Source organism: Armigeres subalbatus, chromosome 3, assembly GCF_024139115.2.
Source record: "Armigeres subalbatus isolate Guangzhou_Male chromosome 3, GZ_Asu_2, whole genome shotgun sequence".
NCBI classification, from domain to species: domain Eukaryota; kingdom Metazoa; phylum Arthropoda; class Insecta; order Diptera; family Culicidae; genus Armigeres; species Armigeres subalbatus.
Window position 1 is genome coordinate 308747251 of NC_085141.1, and position 22837 is coordinate 308770087.

Below are 22837 nucleotides of genomic sequence, written 5' to 3' on the forward strand. Positions count from 1 at the left end.
ATAAAACCCGCCTGGTACTGCCCCACGAACTCCCTTGCAGTTGGTGCTAGTCGACGGCATAAAATTTGGGAGAGTACCTTGTAGGCGGCGTTCAGCAATGTGATTGCGCGGTAGTTGCTACAATCCAGCTTATCGCCCTTTTTGTAGATGGGACACACGACACCTTCCATCCACTCGCTTTTCTACATCCCCTGAATATATTTTTTTTGATACTTGGGTAATTTTCCCCAGGAATCAAATCTTTACAGTAATTTACAGTAAACAAATTATGTCCGCAGGCATTTCGAATCCAACCTGTTTTGGAGACTGTATACAATGTTAAAGGATGTTGAGGTTAAAGAAATTGAGGTTATTATAATGCTTCGCCAACTGATTTCCTATAAAACAACGCGCAAAGTGCGCAAATAACAACCGAAGCGTAGATAGCTGTATGGAAAGGAGGAAAACAAATTATTCAAGTGATTGGTAATAGGGCAATTGAATTTAAAATTTAGCGTTACCATAAAAATTGGAGATATCTACAGAAGAATAGGCTGCTATACTCATTTAGCTCACTTAGAAGAACCATGTAATTTAATGAATAAAACAGTATGTCAATTACCGTGTCTGAAACTCGATTATGCATATGTCCAACATGTGATAGTTTTAGTTCGGAAAAGGTATTGGAGGGTAACCGCCCATTCGGTGGGCTTTGATCCCACGACCCCAGTACGCTAGACAGATGCTTTCCTATGTTCCCTACTATGTCAGTATGTCAATATAACAACTCCTTTTTTACTTTACTCACGTAATTTCTTGAATTACCTTTCAAACTGCTTTACTTATTTATTTTACAAATCAGGATTATCTATTTAATTTAAGATCAATACTCAAAGTTTTTTTTTTCAATTTAAATCAAAACCGCATTGTTTGAAATATTCTAAAAATCCGATAGAAAAAATTCCGTTTAAAAAAAGTTCCGGTATGACATTCAATATAGCGTTCTCATTCATATTTGTTCTCGTTCAAATACAGAAGCATATTGAATAGTTTACTTTCAGAACTATATTAAAATTATACATATTTATTTATTAAACAATTTATCAATATCTACCATAATCACTACATCCTTTCCCTCCTCTACTCTTTATTAGAATATCTGCTATCATGAAACTACGAATACTTTTTTCAATATTCATATAATAACAAGGAAATAGATTAGCTTGCATCTCACATGGTTTTTGAAAAATGCAAAAAAATATGTTGCAGGTAAATTTACCGACTAACATCAACAACAGTATACAACTTGAATCATCAGAAATTTGTTATTCGTTAGCAACATTGATGAACTTCGCTAAATTTTTTCATACTGAATTCCCAAATTTCATCATAATCATACCTTCAAAACTACTCCCGTATCTATCTATCCAATCTGATTACATACTATTGTATCCAGATGTTAGAATCACATTGATTCACTTAAGCTCCATATCCATATACAATTTTCAGTGGAATTACCAAATTCAAATCTAGAGGAACTGATCCAGTGGCCCCCACCATGCTTATTATCCAGGGCCGCAGAGAAATTTCGAGCTGTTGAAGCGGGCCGTAGTATATTTGCAACATTTGTTTTTCAGTTCATATCGCATATTAGAAAATATTGTTGAAGTCAATATTTCATTCCTGTGAATCTTTTTCAAATAAAATATGTATTTGTAAGGACATTTCGTTCTATAGGTGTTATCGCCGTAGTCGCCATTTTGCAGTAGTAGACTTGACACGAAACAATATTTTTTTCGGCTCAGAGGCATAAAAAATTTTAAGCTGTGCTCCAAATGATCATGTGTCCATCGATTCTGCAATTCGATTCTATGTTTTTCATGGTATTGTTATTGTTGTTAACGTTATAACTTGTTGTGGCAAATAACGAAGGGTTCTAAGAAAAATTACATGGGATTCTTGGCAGCATCCGCTCCAGATTCTGAGTAAAGTTCGTTCGATATTTTAAACAGAATCCGCCTGGAATTCTGAACATAATCCGTTTGGAGCTCTAAACAGAACCCCTTTGAGATTCTGAAAATAATCCGTTCAGGAATATGTACCGAATCTGTCCGAAAGTTTAAATAGATTCTGTTTGGAATTCTAAAGAGTATCCGTTTGTGATTCTGAACAGAACTCCGATCGAGATTCGGAGCAGTATCTTTTCGGAATTCGATTGAAACTTTGAATTTAGTCCGATTAGGATTCTGGTTGAGATTCTGAACATACTCCGTTAGGGATTCTGAACAGAATCCATTTGAAGGTTCTGAACAGGATCCGTTTTGCGATTGCGATTAAATACAAATTTGATAAGTACTATCATAGCCCGGTATATATTTGCTGCCGACCTACATAACATCTTTGTATGAAGTTATGAATATATATATAATGATAAAACTATTACACCAGTACTTACCCACACCAAAATGTTGGGAATGTTGAAAAGATTTTTATATAATGCTTATCAATGGGCCACAAGTAGTGTATTCCTTCGCGGGGCGCAGTAAATGGCTTAAAAGGCCGCATGCGGCCCGCGGGCCGCACTTTGGGGCTCACTGTTCTATTCTATCCAAGATCAATTTTCAAATAAAATTTCACAGCTCCGGATCAAATGTCCTAATAAGATCGCCAAATCCCAATCGGATAACTAAATCTCCCTGAACCCAAAAATCGGCCAAATAAACTCACTTTTTTTTAATCCAGTCTTTTAATAAAATACTAGCTTTATGTACCCGGCCTTGCTCGGAATTGCCAGTTTGGTTTTCAGTTTTTTTCACCATCAGAAAAAGATAAAACCAATTGGTCAACAGGGTAATTGTGTTAACTTATTGATACTTCAAGATTTGATGAAAGATTGATGAAAATAAGGGTTTTGGAAACATTGACTGATCTTGAAGAAGGGATCGTTGTTTTGAATAGCCTTATTCCGGGCAAACGTCAATTGCTAAAGAAGGAAAAACATCCACCGATGCTTTATTCATTCATTATTTATATTTTTAAAGAAGGGATCAAACCCACCATTGCCTTATTCCGGGCAAATGCCTACTTTTAAAGAAGCAATCACATCCACCATCCAGAAGGAAAAACATTAATCATTGCTTTTCAATGGGCAAATCATGATTGCAATGAAGGGTAACATTTATCATTGCTTTATACCCAGCAAATGCATGCTTTCTATGAAAGATTTTTCTGATGCTGTTCATAATTCATGTCGAATGACTTTAGGCCTTAAATAGTGTTAAGTTAATGGACTGTTTCATGTCATTTCAGGGAAATGTCATATTCTGGGATATGTGTATCGGTAAGAATCACTTTTGGAAAACATCATTTTCGTCATTTTTGGAGAATTATTATTACTGTGAAAATGTTATTGTCAAGGATTTGCTATTTTTGAGGATTTCCGGAAATTTGTTTTCGGAGCATTGTACAATGTCAAAAAACCTCGAATGAACTAAATAAGAGGGATTTTAATTTAATTCGTTTTCTAAACAAAGTCCAAAGTCCCTCCCAGCCTCTCTATAATAGTTTCCTTTGTGTAGAGAATACCTGTTTACAAATTTGGTTTGAATTGACCCATGCGATAAAAAGGTATACTAAGGCTGTGAACCATTCCACCGATTCGTTTAAGTTTTAGTTAAAATTTGACAGTTCGATGGTTATTTCGCCGTGGTTAAAAATAACCCTGCTCCAGAGCATGGTTAGATTTGACGATTCTATAGTTAAACTTTGTTCGCGAGAAAATTGGCGCCAAATTCATTTCGTTCCGAATAACTATCAATCTGTCAAAACTCAAATGGGTCGGCTTCGGAGTAAAATTTTAACCACGATGGGAAAATAACCATCGAAGTGTCAAATTTTAACTAAAAGTTTAACACAGCCTAAACTGTTCGTATAATAAATATCCTCTCTCTCATTCAGCTATGACACTCCTACCCAGTCTGATATAGTCTTCCTTAAATAGAGAATATAGGTTCCAAATTTGGTGGACATCGGTAAATAGGTTCAAAAGTTATGCTGAATTGATCGATAACTAAGCAATACCCCTCTCTCACACCCACCCCCTTTTCAAATGACCTACCCACATTCACTAAAATTGTTTCCTTAGGACAGACAATATTTGATACGGTTCAAATCAATCATTAGGTTCAAGACTTACATTGAGTTGATCGATTGCTGAATAATACTGCTCCCCCCATACCCTCCCTTCTTCAAAGAGCATCCCTAACCTAACTATCGTCGTCACCTTAATATCAAGAATGTGTGTTCCAAATATGGTTGAAATCGGCCAAGGGGTTCAAAAGGTACACTGCGTTGATCAATAACTAAGCAATACCCCTCCCCCCCTACCCCCCCCCTTTACAAAAGAGCATCCCTTAGCCTCCTATCGTCATCTCCTAAAGATTAAGAATGTGCGTTCCAAATTTGGTTGAAATCGGCCAAGGGGCTTAGAAGGTACACTGAGTTGATCGATAACTAAGCAATACCCCTCCCCCCATACCCTCCCCCTTTTCCAAAAAGCATCCTCAACCCTCCTATCGTCGTCTCCTTTAGATAAAGAATGTGTGTTCCAAATTTGGTTGAAATCGGTCAATGGGTTCAGAAGTTATGCTGGAACATACATACAAACATACAAACATTGAGTTTTATATATATGGATCACAAACGACATATATAGTCTATATAAATATTTTTTTCAGTGTATCATAATTTCATATTGTTTTCTATTTCCGCATTCGCAAAGTGTACTCCTGTAAAGAATACACAGACGGTATCCTACGTCAAAATGGAACGGAGTCCCATTCTCGCCGGGATAAACAAAAAACCCAGATTAATCCACCTAGCGGTGATGGTGCCTTTCTCGTTCGTTCAAAAGGTTTGGAAAAATCTCAAATAACACCAATATGGGAACATCCACAAACTACGTAACGCTTAGAGGGGGGAGGGGGGATTGACCGAAGTGCGACAATCCATACAAAAATTTTCAATTATTCATACAAAAAGTGTGACATAGAGGGAAGGGGGGTTTAAAATGGCCAACTTTTGCGTTACGTAATTAATGGATCTTCCCTATGTGGATTTTTCTTATTTTTCATATTTGTTTATATGCATAAAAAAAATTCTCGCCAAACGCAATTTGTTGCAAACAAATCGGATGAGCATAAGAGCAAAAAATGGCATTTTATTTAGTAGTTTTAAAATTAGTATTTTCGCCATAACTTTTGACCCAATTGTACGATCCGGTCAAGTTTCTATAGGAAACAATGGGACAAGATACTGCGTCGAATGCAATCTGTTGCGAGCAACCTGAGAAGCACACATATTGCACATCAATCACAGTAACTTATATATGACCGGATTCAGTCACAATATGGTTACTGCAACCAGATTTGTTGAAATTGTGTTGCTTGGGGAATAGATGAAGTGCTAAGAAAGTGCTAAGAAAGTGAGCTAGACTTTTTTGAACTCTTTTTCACAATAAATAGTAATTTGACCATAACATCTAAGCACATAGTCCGATCTGGCTAATTTTCAATAAGAAAATATGAGACATTCTGCGTCGAATGCAAATGCGAGCAAATCGGTTGAGGAAAAGTGCCTGAAAAATGAGTGACATTTTTTTAGCGATTTTTTCATAAAAAAATGGTATAATTTTCGATCCCATAGTCCGATATGGCCAATTTTCAATAGGAAACAACGGGATAGGATTCTACGTCGAATGCGACTTGTTGTGAGCAAATAGATTGAGGATAAGTGCCCGGAAAATGAGTGACATTTTTTACGCGATTTTTTCGTATGAATTTGTATTTTGGCCATAACTTCTGATCCCATAGTCCGATCTGGCCAATTTCAAATAGGAAACAATGGGACAGGATTCTGCATCGAATGCAACTTGTTGCGAGCAAATCGGTTGAAAATAAGTTCCTGAAAAATGAGTGACATTTTATGAGTAGTGCGCACACACACACACACACACACACACACACACACACACACACACACACACACACACACACACACACACACACACACACACACACACACACACACACACACACACAGACATCACCTCGATTCGTCGAACTGAGTCGATTGGTATATAACACTATGGGTCTCCGGGCCTTCTATAAAAAGTTTGTTTTTGGAGCGATCATATAGCCTTTACCGTATACTTAGTATACGAGAAAGGCAAAAATGCATCGGAGTCCTGCTCACTCCGGAATAAACAGAATAAAAAATGCCTAGGAGACCTGCTCGCTCCAAAATACACAAACAAAAATGCCTAGTAGACCTGCCCACTCCGGTAACTTTTTTTTCTATCCTCGGGAGACCTGCTCCCTCCGGGATTAACTTTTTTTAAACACTTTCTTCTTTTTCTTTTTTTTTTAACTAATTTTATTTGCTAATTATCTAATACATGCATTCATCTCTTAGACTAGGTGTTCCGTGTTTTCTTAACACTATCATCCTTATTTGCTATGTTACTTTTTAGTTATTATTAATACATTTCAATTGCCTCTGGCAGTTAGAATTTTTCCTCTGGTTGAATTGAACCATGTAGGAATTACAATGCTTTCAACTTAAACTAAACTTAACCTATTTTATACTAATAAGGGTACAAGGAGTTAATCGTTGCAATAGAAGATTGCAACGATTTTTGTCTAAAATTGGAAATTATTTTGTTGGACATTTGTTGCAATGTCTCAATATTAGAAATTCTATGAAGTTCATTGGTACTATACCACGGAGGCAACTTCAGAATCATTTTCAAAATTTTATTTTGAATCCTCTGGAGTGCCTTCTTTCTGGTATTGCAGCAACTAGTCCATATTGGCACAGCATACAACATGGCAGGTCTAAAAATTTGTTTGTAAATCAAAAGTTTGATCTTAAGACAAAGTTTTGATTTTCTGTTTATAAGTGGATATAGACACTTAATATATTTGTTACATTTGGCTTGAAGGCCTTCAATGTGGTTTTAAAAGTTAATTTTTGATCTAGCAGAAGTCCTAAATATTTAGCTTCGCTAGACCAATTAATTGGAACCCCATTCATAGTGACAATATGTCTGCTAGAAGGTTTCAAATAAGAAGCTCTCGGCTTATGTGGGAAAATTATAAGCTGAGTTTTGGAAGCATTCTGGGAAATTTTCCATTTTGCAAGTAAGTGGAAAAATATCCAAACTTTTTGCAATCTACTACAAATGACACGAAGGCTTCGCCCTTTGGCTGAAAGGCCCGTGTCATCTGCAAACAAAGATTTTTGACACCCTGGTGGTAAATCAGGTAAGTCAGAAGTAAAAATGTTATACAATATGGGCCCCAGTATGCTGCCTTGGGGACACTAGCCCTTACAGGTAATCTATCAGATTTAGTATTCTGATAGTTTACCTGCAGTGAAGCGATCTGATAAATAATTTTGGATCAGTTTAATGATGTACAGAGGAAAATTAAAATTCATCAATTTTACAATCAAACCTTCATGCCAAACACTGTCAAATGCTTTCTCTATATCAAGAAGAGCAACTCCAGTCGAATATCCTTCAGATTTGTTGAGCCGAATTAAGTTCGTTACTCTTAATAACTGATGAGTGGTTGAATGCCCATGGCGAAAACCAAATTGCTCATCAGCAAAAATAGAATTGTCATTAATATGAACCATCATTCTATTTAAAATAATCTTTTCAAACAGTTTGCTTATTGAAGAAAGCAAACTGATTGGGCGATAACTAGAAGCCTCAGCTGGATTTTTGTCCGGCTTCAAAATAGGAACAACTTTGGCGTTTTTCCATTTATCTGGGAAGTATGCCAATTGAAAACATTTGTTAAATAAATTAACTAAAAAGGATAAAGAGCTCTCAGGAAGTTTTTTGATAAGTATGTAGAAAATACCATCATCACCCGGGGCTTTCATATTTTTAAATTTTCTAGTAATAGATCTCACTTCATCCAAATTGGTTCCCAACGATTATCTTGATTGAGAATGTCTTCGAAGCTCCTTGTAACCTGATCCTCAATTGGACTAGTGAGACCTAGACTAAAATTATGGGCACTCTCGAACTGCTGAGCAAGTTTTTGAGCCTTTTCGCCATTTGTTAATAAAATTTTATTTCCCTCTTTAAGCGCTGGAATTGGCTTTTGAGGTTTCTTAAGAATTTTTGTTAATTTCCAAAAGGGTTTCGAACTGGGATCCAACTTCGAGACATTATTCTCAAAGTTGGTATTTCTCAGAATAGCGAAACGTTTTGCCTTTCTCGTATACTAAGTATACGTAAAGGCTATAACATCACTCCAAAACCAAACTTTTGATAGAAGGCTCGGAGACCCATAGTGTTATATACCAATCGACTCAGCTCGACGAATTGAGGTGATGTCTGTTTGTGTGTATGTATGTATGTGTGTGTGTGTGTATGTGTGTATGTGTACAAATTTTGTAGACACACTTTTTGGAACATAGCATTACCCGATTTACTCGCAACAAGTTGCATTCGACGGGGAATGCGGTCCCATTGTTTGCTATTGAAAATTGGCCTGATCGGACATTGCATTTCGGAATTATTGAAAAATCATTGTTTTTTTCCCAAGGGTCCCCCCTTGGAAAAAAATTTTCAAAATCGAAAAAAAAATTTTTTTTCAAGAATGGTGGGAATGCATAGTAATTAGTGCAAAAACATGCAAAATGATAGAAAATATGCGATCTATCCCCCTAAAGTGCTTTTTTGACCTTTCCTATGTGATTTTTTCAGTACATTTTACGATGCACGAGAAAGGCATCATCGCCGCTAGGTGGATTAATCTGGGTTTTTTAATTTCATTTTGCAAATCTCGCCAAATAACTTTCAACGCGGGATCGCGAGTTCTTTGGTATTGCCTTCTTCTCACATTTTTAAGACGGATCAGTAGCTGAAGATCGTCGTCAATAATAATGGAGTTGAATTTAACTTCACATTTCGGAATTGCAATGCCTCTGGCTTCGACAATTAAATTTGTCAAAGATACGAGAGCATTATCAATATCACTTTTGGTATCGAGAGGAATATCAACATCAAAATTCCTATCGATATACGTTTTGATATAAATCCCAATCAGCTCTATGATAATTAAAAGTAGAGCTGATTGGATTATAAATGGCTTCTTGTGAGATTTCAAATGTCACAGGAAGGTGATCAGAGTCAAAGTCAGCATGAGTTACCAATCGGCCACACAGCTGACTTGAATCCGTTAAAACTAAATCAATTGTAGAAGGATTTCGACTGGAAGAAAAACAAGTTGGTCCATTGGGATATTGAATAGTATAATATCCCGCAGAACAATCTTCAAATAAAATTTTACCATTGGAATTGCTTTGAGCATTATTCCATGAACGGTGTTTGGCATTGAAGTCACCAATTACGAAGAATTTTGATTTGTTGCGAGTCAGAATTTGAAGATCAGCTTTCAACAAATTCTTTTGCTGCCCATTGCATTGAAAAGGCAAGTAGGCTGCAATGAAGGAAAATTGTCCAAAATTTGTTTCAACAGAAACTCCCAAGGTTTCAAAAACTTTGGTTTCAAACGAAGAAAATAATTTATGTTTGATACGTCTATTAATGACAATGGCGACCCCACCACAGGCGCTGTCAAGACGATCATTTCTGTAGATAAAATAGTTTGGATCTCTTTTAATGGAGAGTCCTGGTTTTAAATACGTTTCAGTTATAATGGCAATATGCACATTATGAACTTTTAGGAAGTTGAATAATTCATCTTCCTTACCCTTTAGAGAGCGGGCATTCCAATTTAGAACTTTGACACAATTATTTGGATCCATTGAAACGGAGTCCGATAACAATTTTTTGTGTGTACTTTATACCAACCTGAACAGCTTCAGGAATGGTATTTGCTTTGAACATTGCATCAATCATGTGATGCAATTGTTCAGTTAAAAAATCAAATTCGGAAGCAGTCATGCTACCTGAATCGGCAACATGACCGTTATTTTCCGTTGGGACATGGGTATAAACCTCATTTTGAGAAGAGAAATTTTGTCTACCAGCAGCGATGTTTGCATACGTAGGTACATTGGGAAAATTGGAATTTACTGAAGTGCTTGCTACCCGTTGACGAGCGGCAAAATTTGTTTGTGAATTGTGGTGGGTATGAATTGCTCGACCGGTAACCGGTTTCGAAATTTGAGCGTTTGAAAAATTTCTACCCGTCGAATCTGTGATCCGATTGGAATTTCCGTCATCAATTTTGCACGGAATTCAAAACTTTTTGCGTGAAGGGCATTCCCAGAAGTTGGATTTATGATTACCCCCACAATTAGCACATTTACATTTATTGGAATCTTCTCTCACAGGACATGCGTCCTTGGCGTGAGAGGAACCACCACAAATCATGTATTTAGCATCCATGTGACAATGTTTGGTTCCATGACCCCACTTTTGGCACTTACGGCACTGGGTGGGGTTTTGAAAATTTCCCCCAGGCCTGCGGAAATGTTCCCATGTAACACGGACATGAGACATAATACAGGCCTTTTCCAAACCTTTCATATTATTTAGTTCACTTTTGTTAAAATGAACTAAATAAAATTCTTGAGAAATGCCCCTCTGGGAAGTACCAGAGTGGGATTTCTTTTTCATCTTAATTACTTGGACTGGTGAAAATCCAAGTAATTGAGAAATTTCAATTTAATCTCATCCAGTGATTTATCACCACTGGGGAGACCTTTCAAGACGACTTTGAACAATCGCTCAGTTTTGTCGTCGTATGTGAAGAATTTATGGCGCTTCTCAGTTAAATACTGAAGAAGACGTTTGCGATCGTCAAAGGATCCCGGCAAAACGCGGCAGTCACCCTTCCTAGCTATCTGAAATGAAACCTTGATCCCCTGAAGGTTACTCAAAATCTCATTCCGGAAGCCAGAAAACTCGGCAACAGATACCACAATTGGCGGAAACCTTTGCTTTTTCGCATGAATCGAATCACCTGGGCTAGAGGTATATTCGATTTGGTCAATTTCATCATTAATCAAATCGAACTGATTGCTCAGTTCGATTGGAGAAGAATTATTTCCGATATTAGAGTTAGACGGAATATCTGAATTCTCCAGCTTCCTTCTATTTTTTCCGCGCTTTGGCAGGACGGTCTTGAAACCTTGTTTCTTTGAAGGAAGTGGAGAATTCAGAGACTCCCCCTTCCTCTTGTTTTTATTAATGCTCATGGCTAAAGCGTGGAGACGTGACCTTCTAAGAGGTTTTTTCCCAGAACGGTGTCCCTGCAGGATTACCACCGCTTGCCGGAATTTTACTTCCGCAAACGGGTCCAACGTAAAACGAAGGCACGGGTCCTTGCAAAGATCGTAACGGGATCAGTGGGTACAAATAGCGCTAAGAAGCACCGTTGAAATTAAAATAGCTTCGGGTAGTATTAAAAACTTCCTTCCGCAAAGAGAGAAAGAACCGCACAGCACGAAAGCACGATGCGGTCTGATTTTTTTTTTTTTTTTTTTTTTTTAAGCACTAGAAGACCTGTTCGCTTCGGTATTATTTTTCTTTGATTTCGGAGACCTGCTCGCTCCGCAATGCATTACTGTTTTCACCATAAATCCACAAAATTAAATGTGAGCATACTTACCATGTAACTAGCACATTAATGGATGTGGCAAGCACCATTTTCATGTGCCAGTTATAAAACAAAAGTTCTACCGACTGCGTCATGCCGTATCCCGCACCAAACGCATCAGCCGAATACTAAAAATTTGAAGCAAACGACCGGTGTATGAAGGTTTGTGTTGTCGTCACAAAAGTCGTTGGCAAACTGAATTTCAAACATCGAACTCATTTCCATAGCAACGATTCAGTCTCGCAACTCGTCGCTGTGTTAAACTATTGGCGCTTTGATGTTGCATGAAGAAGAATAAGCAGAAAGATGATAATCGGAAAAATCTCCACGGGAAACCATACACGGAGGAGTTTTTAAAACTCTTCTCAAAAATTATAAAAGCAATTTAATTGAAAACGGTGAGCAGTACGGGGTTGGACTTTTCTTCTACTGTTTATTACAATATTTCCATTCAAAATTTTATTTTCTAATATTACACTTAAAACACAGTATAAGAAAAGTCCAACCCCGTACTGCTTACCGTTTTTAATTAAATTGCTTTTAGAAATTTGGGAAGAGTTTCAAAAACTTCTCCATATGGTTTCCTGTGGAGATTTTTTCGATTATCATCTTTCTGCTTCTTCTTCTTCATGCAACATCAAAGCGCCAATAGGGTGCCTACATTTTTAGGCAAAATATAGCGTTCTCATTCATATTTGTTTTCGTTTAAATAGAGCAGCATATTGAATAGTTTACTTTCAAAACTATATTAAAATTATGCATATTTATGCATTTAACAACTTATCAATATCTACCATAATCACTACAGCTTTACATTTAGGGACCAAATTTTGAAATTTATTACGTCAGTATTGTGGTTTTCATGTGGCGTTTGAAAAATACAGGCCTAGTTTGCATGAAACTAAAACCGCAAGACAAAATTCTGCTATTTAACCACATAAACTATGAACATGTATATTCATTACTAGTTATTATCATGAGGCATTCAAATCAGACATTGTTGTCCATGTTTCGAACTAATGCATTGCTGTAGATCTATGTATTTACATATTAATAATTTTTTTTACGTGGGTTATGAATATGTTCCAAAAATGAATCAAATTTAACTTCAATAGGTTTTATATTGACTCCACCTCTTGCGCTTTTTTCGGTTTAAATGTGTTATAAAGAAGTATCCGAACCAAAAATCAGACAAATTTGTTATAAACAGATCAGATAAACCTATGTATGGTTAAGCGTGTTGCTTGGGGACCATATTTTCTTAATCCTGATTCCTGATCCTGATCCTGATCCGGATTCAACTTTCATGGATTGACCCAGATCAATCCCATTGCTAACTCAAATGGTCGTGTACTTGATCTGGTACTGGTTAATGATGCAGTGTTGCCAAGTTGCACAATACACCCTGCTGTTGAGCCGCTGACACCTGTAGATGTCAACCATCCTCCGCTTACCTTGGAGGTGTCGTACGTGCCGCCCATTACCTTTGAGTCTGGACATGATTCGAGCAGTTATAACTTCCGAAAAGCAGATTACTCTGCACTGAATGAAATGCTACTTGCAGTTGATTGGGATTGCATCAATTCTTTCGATAACGTCGACGATGCCGTGGACTTTTGACGTAAACTACGTCTAAGGGGAAGCCTCAGATACAGGGTGCAAAATGAAAATTTCCAAATTGGAAACCGTCACGAAATCATGTAAGATTTCAAACGGTAATAGCGTTTTTATCTTTCGATGGATTTTCGACATTTGCTTATCAATCGATTCGGAAACTCTCCAGCAATTTTCCTATTCTATTGATACTATTGATTATCAACGTTAAACTATTGAAAATGTTATTTCTTTCCAAACCGGGTGAAAAATTCAATCCCGTTCATAAATCCCCAACACGGACATCAGATTGCAGTACCTTTTGATCCACTGGTTCGTTTTCCCTGTGTATAAAAAGCCCCGTGTTTCGCGTGCGCGCGTCGTTTTCATTCTGCATGTCACGGAGAACGGACGATTTCGTTCGCACGGGAGGGCTCGTTGATTGAGATTTATGAGTGATGATGCGGATGAAATTTTTCGTCAGGTGTTGGTGGCGGTCGTGGCAACAGCAGTACATCTTCTCATCCGTGTTCCCAACAGCATCGTTGAATCTGGCAATCAACGTCGTGCTGTTGATGAGGCACATAAGTGGAAATTAATCGGTTCTTTTCAGGACCACCATTATGTTTGGGAGGAAGGTTAAGTTGAGATAATTTTTTGACGTCAACTACATCTAAGGGGAAGACTCAGATACATGGTGTAAAACGGAAATTTTCAAATTCGAGTCCGTCGCAAAATTAGGATAAATTTTCAAACACTAATAGCGTCTTTATCTTTCGATGGATTTTTAATCACTTACTCTGCAGAAGTCGAATGATGGATTGAATCTTATGATTTTTTGCGTTACTGCTGCCGATTTATTGCAACAATCTCATGAATTTACTCTCAGTCAAACCAAATTCCTCCAATTGAAAAATTTAATGCCCTGAAAAGGACAGATTTCAGATCATGCGGATTTCTAATCACCAACACAACAGCAACCATTTGATATTCAGAATATCACAAGAGTATTTCACTCAAATACAGATGCTGGCTCTATGGTTCTACCGCTACACTGCAACAGATTGCCATCGTTGAATTTTCTGTCGCAACGATCCTTTTACGAGCGCTACCTACGCCATCGGTGGGAACGAAGAGCGTCCGTCAGAAGGAGAAGCTGCAAAAATGTATTTGCATGGATGGAAATTAAACCTGAAACAAGTAACAGTCTATCTACTAAAATAATAATCTTGAGGGGAAATTGCACTGGTATTATTGCTATTCATGCGAATAAATTTTTGTAGCGTCCCTGACGCACGGTCGTGATTCCGCCACCGACGGAAACTATCAGCCATCACCAAGCGATTAATATGCACTTTGATCAAAATTCGTCTCGCCTCAAATTATGGCTTAAGAGCTGCTTTCACTGATGACACTTCAGATGCAATCGTTGTAGAAATAAACACCACCATAGCCGCCATCGTAGAGACACGCAAGAAAATTCCATCTGAGTGCTGTTGATGCTGACGACGACGACCGCGCGACCCACACCATCGCCAGGAATAAAATTTCCGGTAGGAGCTCCGCCGATGCCGAAGGTGGTACCATGGTCTGGTATCCGCGACATCTCGAAGGAAATGGCTCGCACGCGCGGAAGAGCTGCTTTCTTGTAATCAATAAAGTTGAACCTGTAGCCACGCCCCTTTGGTGAGTGTTTGACGGTTACACAATATTTGCAGTCATACCGGACAACAAAGAGGAGGGACTAATGAGCCATCTTTATTGGTTATAATTTTGACGTAAACTACGTCTAAGGGGAATATTCAGATACAGGGTGTAAAACCGAAATTTCCAAATTCGAAACCGTCACGAAATTAGGATAGATTTCAAACGCTAATAGCGTCTTTATCTTATGATGGATTTTCGAGATTTCCTTATCAATAGATTCGGAAACTCTCCAGCAATTTCTATTGATACTATTGACTATCAACGTTAAACTATTGAAAATGTTATTTCTTTCCAAACCGGGTGTAAAATTCAATTCCGTTCATAAATCCCCAACACGGACATCAGATTGCATTAAGGTACGGGCCTTTTGATCCCCTGGTTCATTTTCCCTGTGTATAAAAAGCCCCATGTTTCGCGTGCGCGCCTCATTTTCATTCTGGATGTCATGGAGAACGGACCAGCGCGGTTCCATCGATAACGCCGTGGTTGGGTCTGTTGTGGTAAAAACTCATGGACGATTCAAGTCAAGCCCAACTCAGCACCTAAAACTCATGGATGAGTTGAATCATTGTATGTTTTCTGTATGTATGTAGAATCACGAGCGCGCGTCAAACGGAGAAGCTGCAAAAATGTATTCGCATGGATGACTATCTACTAAAATTTCTCTTGAGTCTTTCTCTGAATCGTACTCTCCTGATTCTACTACCGACGGAAAACAATCTGCCATCAACAAGCAATTAAGTTTCACTATGATATGTTAGTAGGGGAAATGACGGCTTTGGCAGGTTTGGTTCTATTATTGTCAGAAGGTTTTCTGTAACTAATTATGCTCAAATTTGGCCTAAACATTCTTTGCATATCAAAGAATATTGTGGCCAAATTTCATAAAATTTAGTCAACAAAAACCCCCCCGACAATAATAGAGCAAAACCTGCCAAAGCCGTCATTCCCCTACTTCATACAAGAAAATTTAATCTGAGCGCTGCTTATGTTAATGACGACGACCGCGCGACCCACACCATCGCCGGGAATAAAATTTCCGGTAGGAGCTCCGCCGATGCCGAAGGTGGTACCACGGTCTGCTCTCCGCGACATCTCGAACGAAATGGCTCGCGCGCGCGGGAGAGCTGCTTTCTTGTAATCAATAAAGTTGAATCTGTAGCCACGCTCCTTTGGTGAGTGTTTGACGGTTACACAATATTTGCAGTCATGCCGGACAACAAAGAAGCGGGACTAAACATCTTTATTGATGATAAGAAAACTGCTCTCCCCCGCGCGCGTCGGATCAGTGTTGCCACAAGTACAGATTTATCTGGAAAGGTACAGATTTTTTGTCAAATTTTGGTACAGATTCTGTACGGTACAGATTACAGATTTTTACCAAAAAGTACAGATTGGTACAGATTTTTAACAAACCAAGCCTTATAAAAGTAAATTTGCTTCTGATAATCATTCTCCAACGATAAATATTGCAATTTTCATTCGATCATTGTTCAGATGGGAACAGTAGGTTAGTTACCACCAGCAATAACTTCGCATCAAACGATAATAAACGCAAAATGATCATCGAATGTCTAAATGTCAACAGCAGTGTTGTAAAATGTCATTTGCTTTCGTTTGTATAATTTTCCCAGAACTTTTTTCAGAAGTCTGCTATTGATTCTTGATGTATCACAAACTTATAGCGCTTAAATGTGGCTTTACGTTGTCTAACAAGACATTGCTGTAAATATGTAATCTAGTGCGTGGGAGGCAAAATGTCATTCAAATGACATTATGTCAAATGACACGTGACATTTTGGAGAGTTTTCACTCTCCAGCCTTAGATGTTATATTTAGAGTAATGTACCCTTGACCAAAAATATAGCCATACTCAAGCTTTATGGGTACATCTAAAATTATGGTGTGAATTTCACTTCTGAAGAAAGTTATTACCAAATTATTCAAATGACATGCAGATGACATTTTACAAGCCTGGTCAACAGTACCGTTAAATATTGCTTGGCGTTATGGCTCCGCGGTAGGAAGAAAAAATAGTTCAAAACGTAACACTAACGATATATGCTTTAAACTAAGACAGGATTCTTTAACGATTCTTACTCGCTGGCGAGTTTTTAATAATCGATAATTCAAAACTAACATCGCGTGTGAGTGTTCAATAGCCTCGATATAAAAAAACATTTTTTTCCCATCTCAGCTCTGTTATAAAACAAATGCTAGTGAAAACGATGAGTTTGTATTCTATTTAGTCGTATAAAACTTTCGTTAGTTAAAAAGTGGCAAAATAAATATCAACTCATCCCTTGTAGCACTGACGGTTCTATTATGGTTTTAAAGCATACTTGTAGAGTAAATAGTTGTCTCCAAGAGCGTTATAAACCATAATTGTTACTTGGAATGCAGGAAATTTTAACTTATTGCGATATGTTTCCATGAGAAATAATTTTAATTCATAAAAATGCTTTTCTTCAAATGAATTGGTTTGCATCGCTTAATTGACTTATAATTGTGATACTTATGAGTAATTTTCCATACTGTCTGGTACAGATTTTAGTACAGATTTTTGAAGATTTTGATACAGATGACAAAGATTTTTGAGGCCATGGTACAGATAAAAATGTGGCAATACTGCGTGGGATTTCATTAGAAATGTCGCGGGCGACGGTCCCAGCATCGGCGGAGTTGCTGAACGAATCAATCGGTTCTTCTCAGGGCCACCATCCTATGCAAAGGAAGAGGTGAGGCGAATATTGTTCAAAGAGCAAATTAACCACTTGGCGACGCCATAATGTTGCCGTCCGTAGCAGAATCTCGAGTGCGCTCCGGGAAGAGATGCTACAAATATGAATTCGATGGCATCAGTGGCAGCCAGGTGAAATTTTCTCAAGATCTTATTTGATTTTGTTGCAGCTTGTGATTGGGATAGCGGATTATTAACAATCAATCGAAAGGTGGAGATGGAGACAGTTCAATCGAAATGATGCCGTCAGTAGCGAAATCACGAGTGCGCTTTGACGCGTGGTCTTTGCAAAAACATGTGTGCGTCTTCAGTGATTTGACGGTAGTTATCCTCATTTCTAAAGTTTTAATGGTTAAATACAGTAAAAAGTGCAATTAAACCTGATAAATTGAAATTTAGAAATACCCAAGTTTAGTTAAGCTCATTTAGAATATTTTTCGAAAAATTCGAAAAAGAACAATGAATTGAATTTAAACAAACAAAACTAAACTACTCATATTATACAAAACTCGAGAATTCAATAAATTTGTTTTAATTACATAAATATATTAGTTCCTTTTAGAATGTAAATTTCATAAGAAATCCAAAGAGTAATTTTGTAATACTCATGGATAATGGCACTAGATTCTTCATTTCACCAAACTGTTTCACGTAGTTTACGTCGGGCGGTCGTGTCTTGTACACAACCCTTATGATTTTTCACCGACAGTATCGTTCGTGCATTTGCTATTCATGTTCCGATTGTAGGACCTGCACGGAAGCCTGCGTGGTCCAACCACAGATTACGAATACTTAAACGTCGCCGTTCTTCTGCACTTCGTAGATACTGCAATTATCGTTCCACGTACAACAAGCAGCAGTTCAATAGTGCCAGCAGTGTATACAGAAGTTATAATCAGTTTTTGTATTCCCGATACATCAGCCGCACACAACGAAATCTGCGTCTAAATCCCAAGCAATTCTGGAAATTTGTTAGGTCCAAACGGAACGAAGATGGTCTTCCTACGTCAATGCAACTGAATGGTGTCTCTGCTGACACTCCCTGCTGACAAATGCGAGCTCTTTGCTACACAGTTCAAGACCTCCTTCAACGATTTCGCAGCTCCGCTCTCTCATGCCGTTGAGGCTTCTCGCGACGCTCCTCGTGATGTACTGGATTTAGACATCTTTCCCATCAGTGATGAAAATGTGTGCCGGGCGATTCGGAAACTGAAATTTTCTTTCCGTGCTGGGCCGGACGGGATACCCGCTGCTTTGCTGCGCCGGTGTTCAAGTGCTTTTATCAAGCCGTTAGCAAAAATCTTCAATCTCTCGCTTCGAACCAGAAAGTTTCCCATGCGCTGGAAATCGTCATACCTTTTCCCAGTACACAAGAAAGGGAAAAAATGCGATGTGAGCAACTATCGTGGAATAACCACTCTCTCCGCTTGTTCGAAAGTTTTCGAAATCATAGTGAACGACACGCTCTTCGCTTGCTGCAAGCAGTACATCTCAACGGACCAGCATGGATTTTTCCCTAAGAGATCGGTCGCGACCAACTTGACAGAATTCACAACAACTTGCATTGAGGCTCTTGATAACGGGCGGCAAGTGGATGCTGTATATATAGATCTCAAAGCTGCTTTTGACCGTGTTGATCATGGTATTCTACTTAGTAAACTGGAGAAGTTGGGCGTTTCCTCTGCGTGCGTGGATTGGTTTAGATCCTACCTGACGGATAGAAAATTGCGTGTGAAAGTCGGATCATCTTTTCGGATCCTTTCGTTACTCCATCTGGGGTACCACAAGGAGTAATCTGGGACCATTATTGTTTTCAATATTTGTCAACGATGTGACACTGGTGCTACCACCTGGAGTGAGGCTACTCTATGCTGACGATGCAAAGATATACATTGTCGTCAATAGTCTTGAGGACTGCATTAAACTACAAATGCTTTTAACCCGTTTAGAGGGGTGGTGCGAGCGAAACCATTTGTCACTCAATATCCATAAATGTCAGACAATAACGTTCAGCAGAAAACGAAAACCTATTATTTACAATTACATGCTGGCTGGGACAGCTCTTGAGCGAGTGCAACAAATCAGGGATCTTGGAGTTATACTTGACGACGCACTAATCTTCCGTTTCCACTACGATTACGTGATTTCTAAGGCAAACCGACAACTTGGCTTCATAATGAAAATCGCCAAAGGATTTCGTGACCCATACTGCCTGCGATCGCTCTATTGTGCGCTTGTACGATCAACACTGGGGTTTGCTGTCACTGTGTGGTGCCCTTATCAAGCCACCTGGATCTCGAGGATCGAATCTGTGCAAAAAAAGTTCGTGCGCTTTGCTTTGCGCAATCTTCCTTGGCGTGATGGCCAACATTTCACTCCATATGAAAACCGCTGTCGGCTGCTTGGGCTGGATACTTTAAATGTTCGACGCCGTGTGGCACAGGCCATGTTCGTAGCGAAAATCCTCAATGGTGCTTTTGACTCTCCAGCAATACTTAGTAAGATGAATTTTACGCTCCTATGCGTCCGCTGAGGAGAAGGGACTTCATTCAGCTTGGTGCTCGAAACAGTCGATATGGTCAGCATGATCCAGTTCGATATATGTCATCCAATTTCAACGCAGTGTTCCACCTCTTTGATTTTAATCTATCGCCAGCAAATCTACAGCGAGTTTTCACAACACACTTTCGAGACACCGTTTGACACAAACGTAGTTTGTTAAGTTCTGTTTTACTGTAGTGATTAATTCTTGTGTCTTATGATTATGTATTATGTGTATGCCTGTTAGATTCAGTGATAAGTTTTACCCTTGTAGTCATTGAGACATCAGATGTCAGATGACAATTACTACTAAATAAATAAATAAATAAATAAATAAATAAATCCATTTATCCAACCATTTACATCACTACACTTTAGTATCTTTCCTGATAAGTGTTTTTCAATACAAAATTCCGTGGAAAATAAAATACAAATTGTTCATTGTTCAGTATTATGGTATTATGATAAAAAAACAGGTATTTAATTATTTTCGGTAGAGAATGTGTCTTCCAAATATTGCAAGAATCTGATTGATCCTATATTAATCAGTTTCACGTAGAATCCCGAATAGAAGAGAATCGCTTTGCATCCACTTTGCTAAGGTATTAAAATCCCGTTACTCTTAACCTTAATGATATATTGATAAGCATTGCGTAAGAGGTAAAAGACAAAAAATAATAGTGTTAGATTATTTTTAAAATACCAAACAAATAACAAAATCCGTTATTTTTATAACACCAAACTTACAATAATACCAACGTGAGCTGTTTTAAATACCAAAAAAGTACCTCGTTTAGGTTTGGCCAAGGTCTCATATTGGTGAGGTATTACACAAACTTGAGGTATTGCTTTCTTGTACAAGAATTTGATACACTCGAGTTAGAAATTAGTTCTCTTGCTGCTAGGGATGGATGGCATGATTTATGTTCAATTAGTGATTTTTAAAACGCACATGATTGGATGTAGCCATTACTTAATTCTATGACATGAAATGGTTGCATATAGATATTGTTCATAAAATCTCATGATTTTTCCTCTTTTACTTTCAGTTCTACAATGATCCAAGTCTCAAGCCCTGGGTTGAGCCCGTCAACAACAGCAGGGTTATCCCGTGTGAATCATTTGAGCATCATTCAGACTATACCTCCATAATCACTCAGTTCGATCTGGTGTGTTCAAGGCAAGTTTTCATTTAGCGATTTCCAGCTTTCCATTAGACTAATTGAACTTTGCATTTGCTTGCAGAGACATTCTGGTAGCAACCACTCAATTTTTCCACCTGTTTGGCGTTCTGCTTGGTGGCATCCTAACTACTGAATTTTTGAAAACGATAAGTCCGAGGAACATTATGCTGATGGGTAAGTCACGGACGATGTCTGCATCAAGTGATTCATGGAAATGATTTATTGTCCCTCCGCAGGAATGTATACGCAAATCTTGAGCGGCTGCTTCACTGGACTGATTAACGTATTCGAGCTGCACATGATGTTCCGGTGCTTGAGTGCCATTTGCTGTGGCTTCATGTACACCGCAGGCGGTGTCATAAGTGAGTAAAGTTCTTGTGTTTGCGGAACCAACTTTGAAAATTCACAATACCTTCATACGAATTACAGTGAGTGACATCACCGGAGGAAAGTACAAAACCGCTGTCATATGTTTGTTTGAACAGTTCTGGTCGATCGGTGTGATGATGCTTCCTGGAGTGGCCAGTTTTTGGAGCAGCTGGTCCCAGCTTTATTTGGCAATCTCGCTGCCAACCTTCATATTGATCATTTTGCACAGGTGAGTGATGATTAAATGTAAGAAAAATTATTCATTTTCTGACGATCTTTACCTTCTCCAAACCATTACAGGTGGATCCCAGACTCTCCCCGATGGCTGGTCAAACACGGTCGAGTGCGGGAAGCCCAATGGTATCTGCTGGAGTGCGCCAAATTTAACAACAACGAAGTAAGCATTCCAACCGATTTCGATCATCAGCTGAAGTCATACTCCGAGGCGGCCATCGAACAACCGGAACCCGACTCGTGGTGGAAAATTTGGGAGGAGAAAGCCAGCACGAAGAATCTGATCTGTGTTCATCTGGCGTGGTCCCTCTTTATTGTGGTGTACTATGGCATGCTGTTGAATATCCGAGCATTCGGGCGGGACCACTTGCGAATCAACACGTTGATTGCGGGTAAGCATTTCCACGTTTTGATTGAATTTGATTGAAATAAAATTATCTTTTGTTATCTTTTATTATCTAGGTCTATCGGAATTCATCGGCACGTCAATTGGATTTGCGTTGATCATGTTCACGAAGAACAAGTGGTTCTGGACTGGACTGTTCAACATTGTTGCTGGACTGATTGCATATTGTGGGTGGTTGATACCACCAGAAAGTAAGTAGCTCATCATTTTATATGAATAGAATCAAATGACCGAAACAAAATGTTTACATTTCTATTTACAGTTACAGGGGACAAGCGAGTCGCTCTTCTGATGCTTACTGCAATGATCTCTAAGATGAGCATTTCTTGCGTTCTATCTATTCTAACGACATGCACTTCTGAGCTTGTAAGTGAAAAGAAAAAGAACGGCGTCGTCTACTCCACCATAGTGTGGGCGAGGGTGAGTAAATGTCAGGTCA

The 22837-nt window shown here is 38.4% G+C and overlaps 1 protein-coding gene across 1 annotated transcript in view; it reads left to right on the top strand.

Moving 5' to 3' along the window:
* Nucleotides 1-22837, top strand: part of LOC134220707 (organic cation transporter protein-like) — a 37174-nt gene that overhangs the window by 14064 nt on the left and 273 nt on the right. The window contains exons 3-9 of the mRNA XM_062699806.1: nucleotides 21255-21385; nucleotides 21451-21563; nucleotides 21626-21751; nucleotides 21819-21987; nucleotides 22059-22384; nucleotides 22455-22589; nucleotides 22661-22818. Coding sequence (XP_062555790.1) covers nucleotides 21255-21385; nucleotides 21451-21563; nucleotides 21626-21751; nucleotides 21819-21987; nucleotides 22059-22384; nucleotides 22455-22589; nucleotides 22661-22818 — 1158 coding nt within the window. The remainder of the gene's footprint in view (nucleotides 1-21254; nucleotides 21386-21450; nucleotides 21564-21625; nucleotides 21752-21818; nucleotides 21988-22058; nucleotides 22385-22454; nucleotides 22590-22660; nucleotides 22819-22837) is intronic.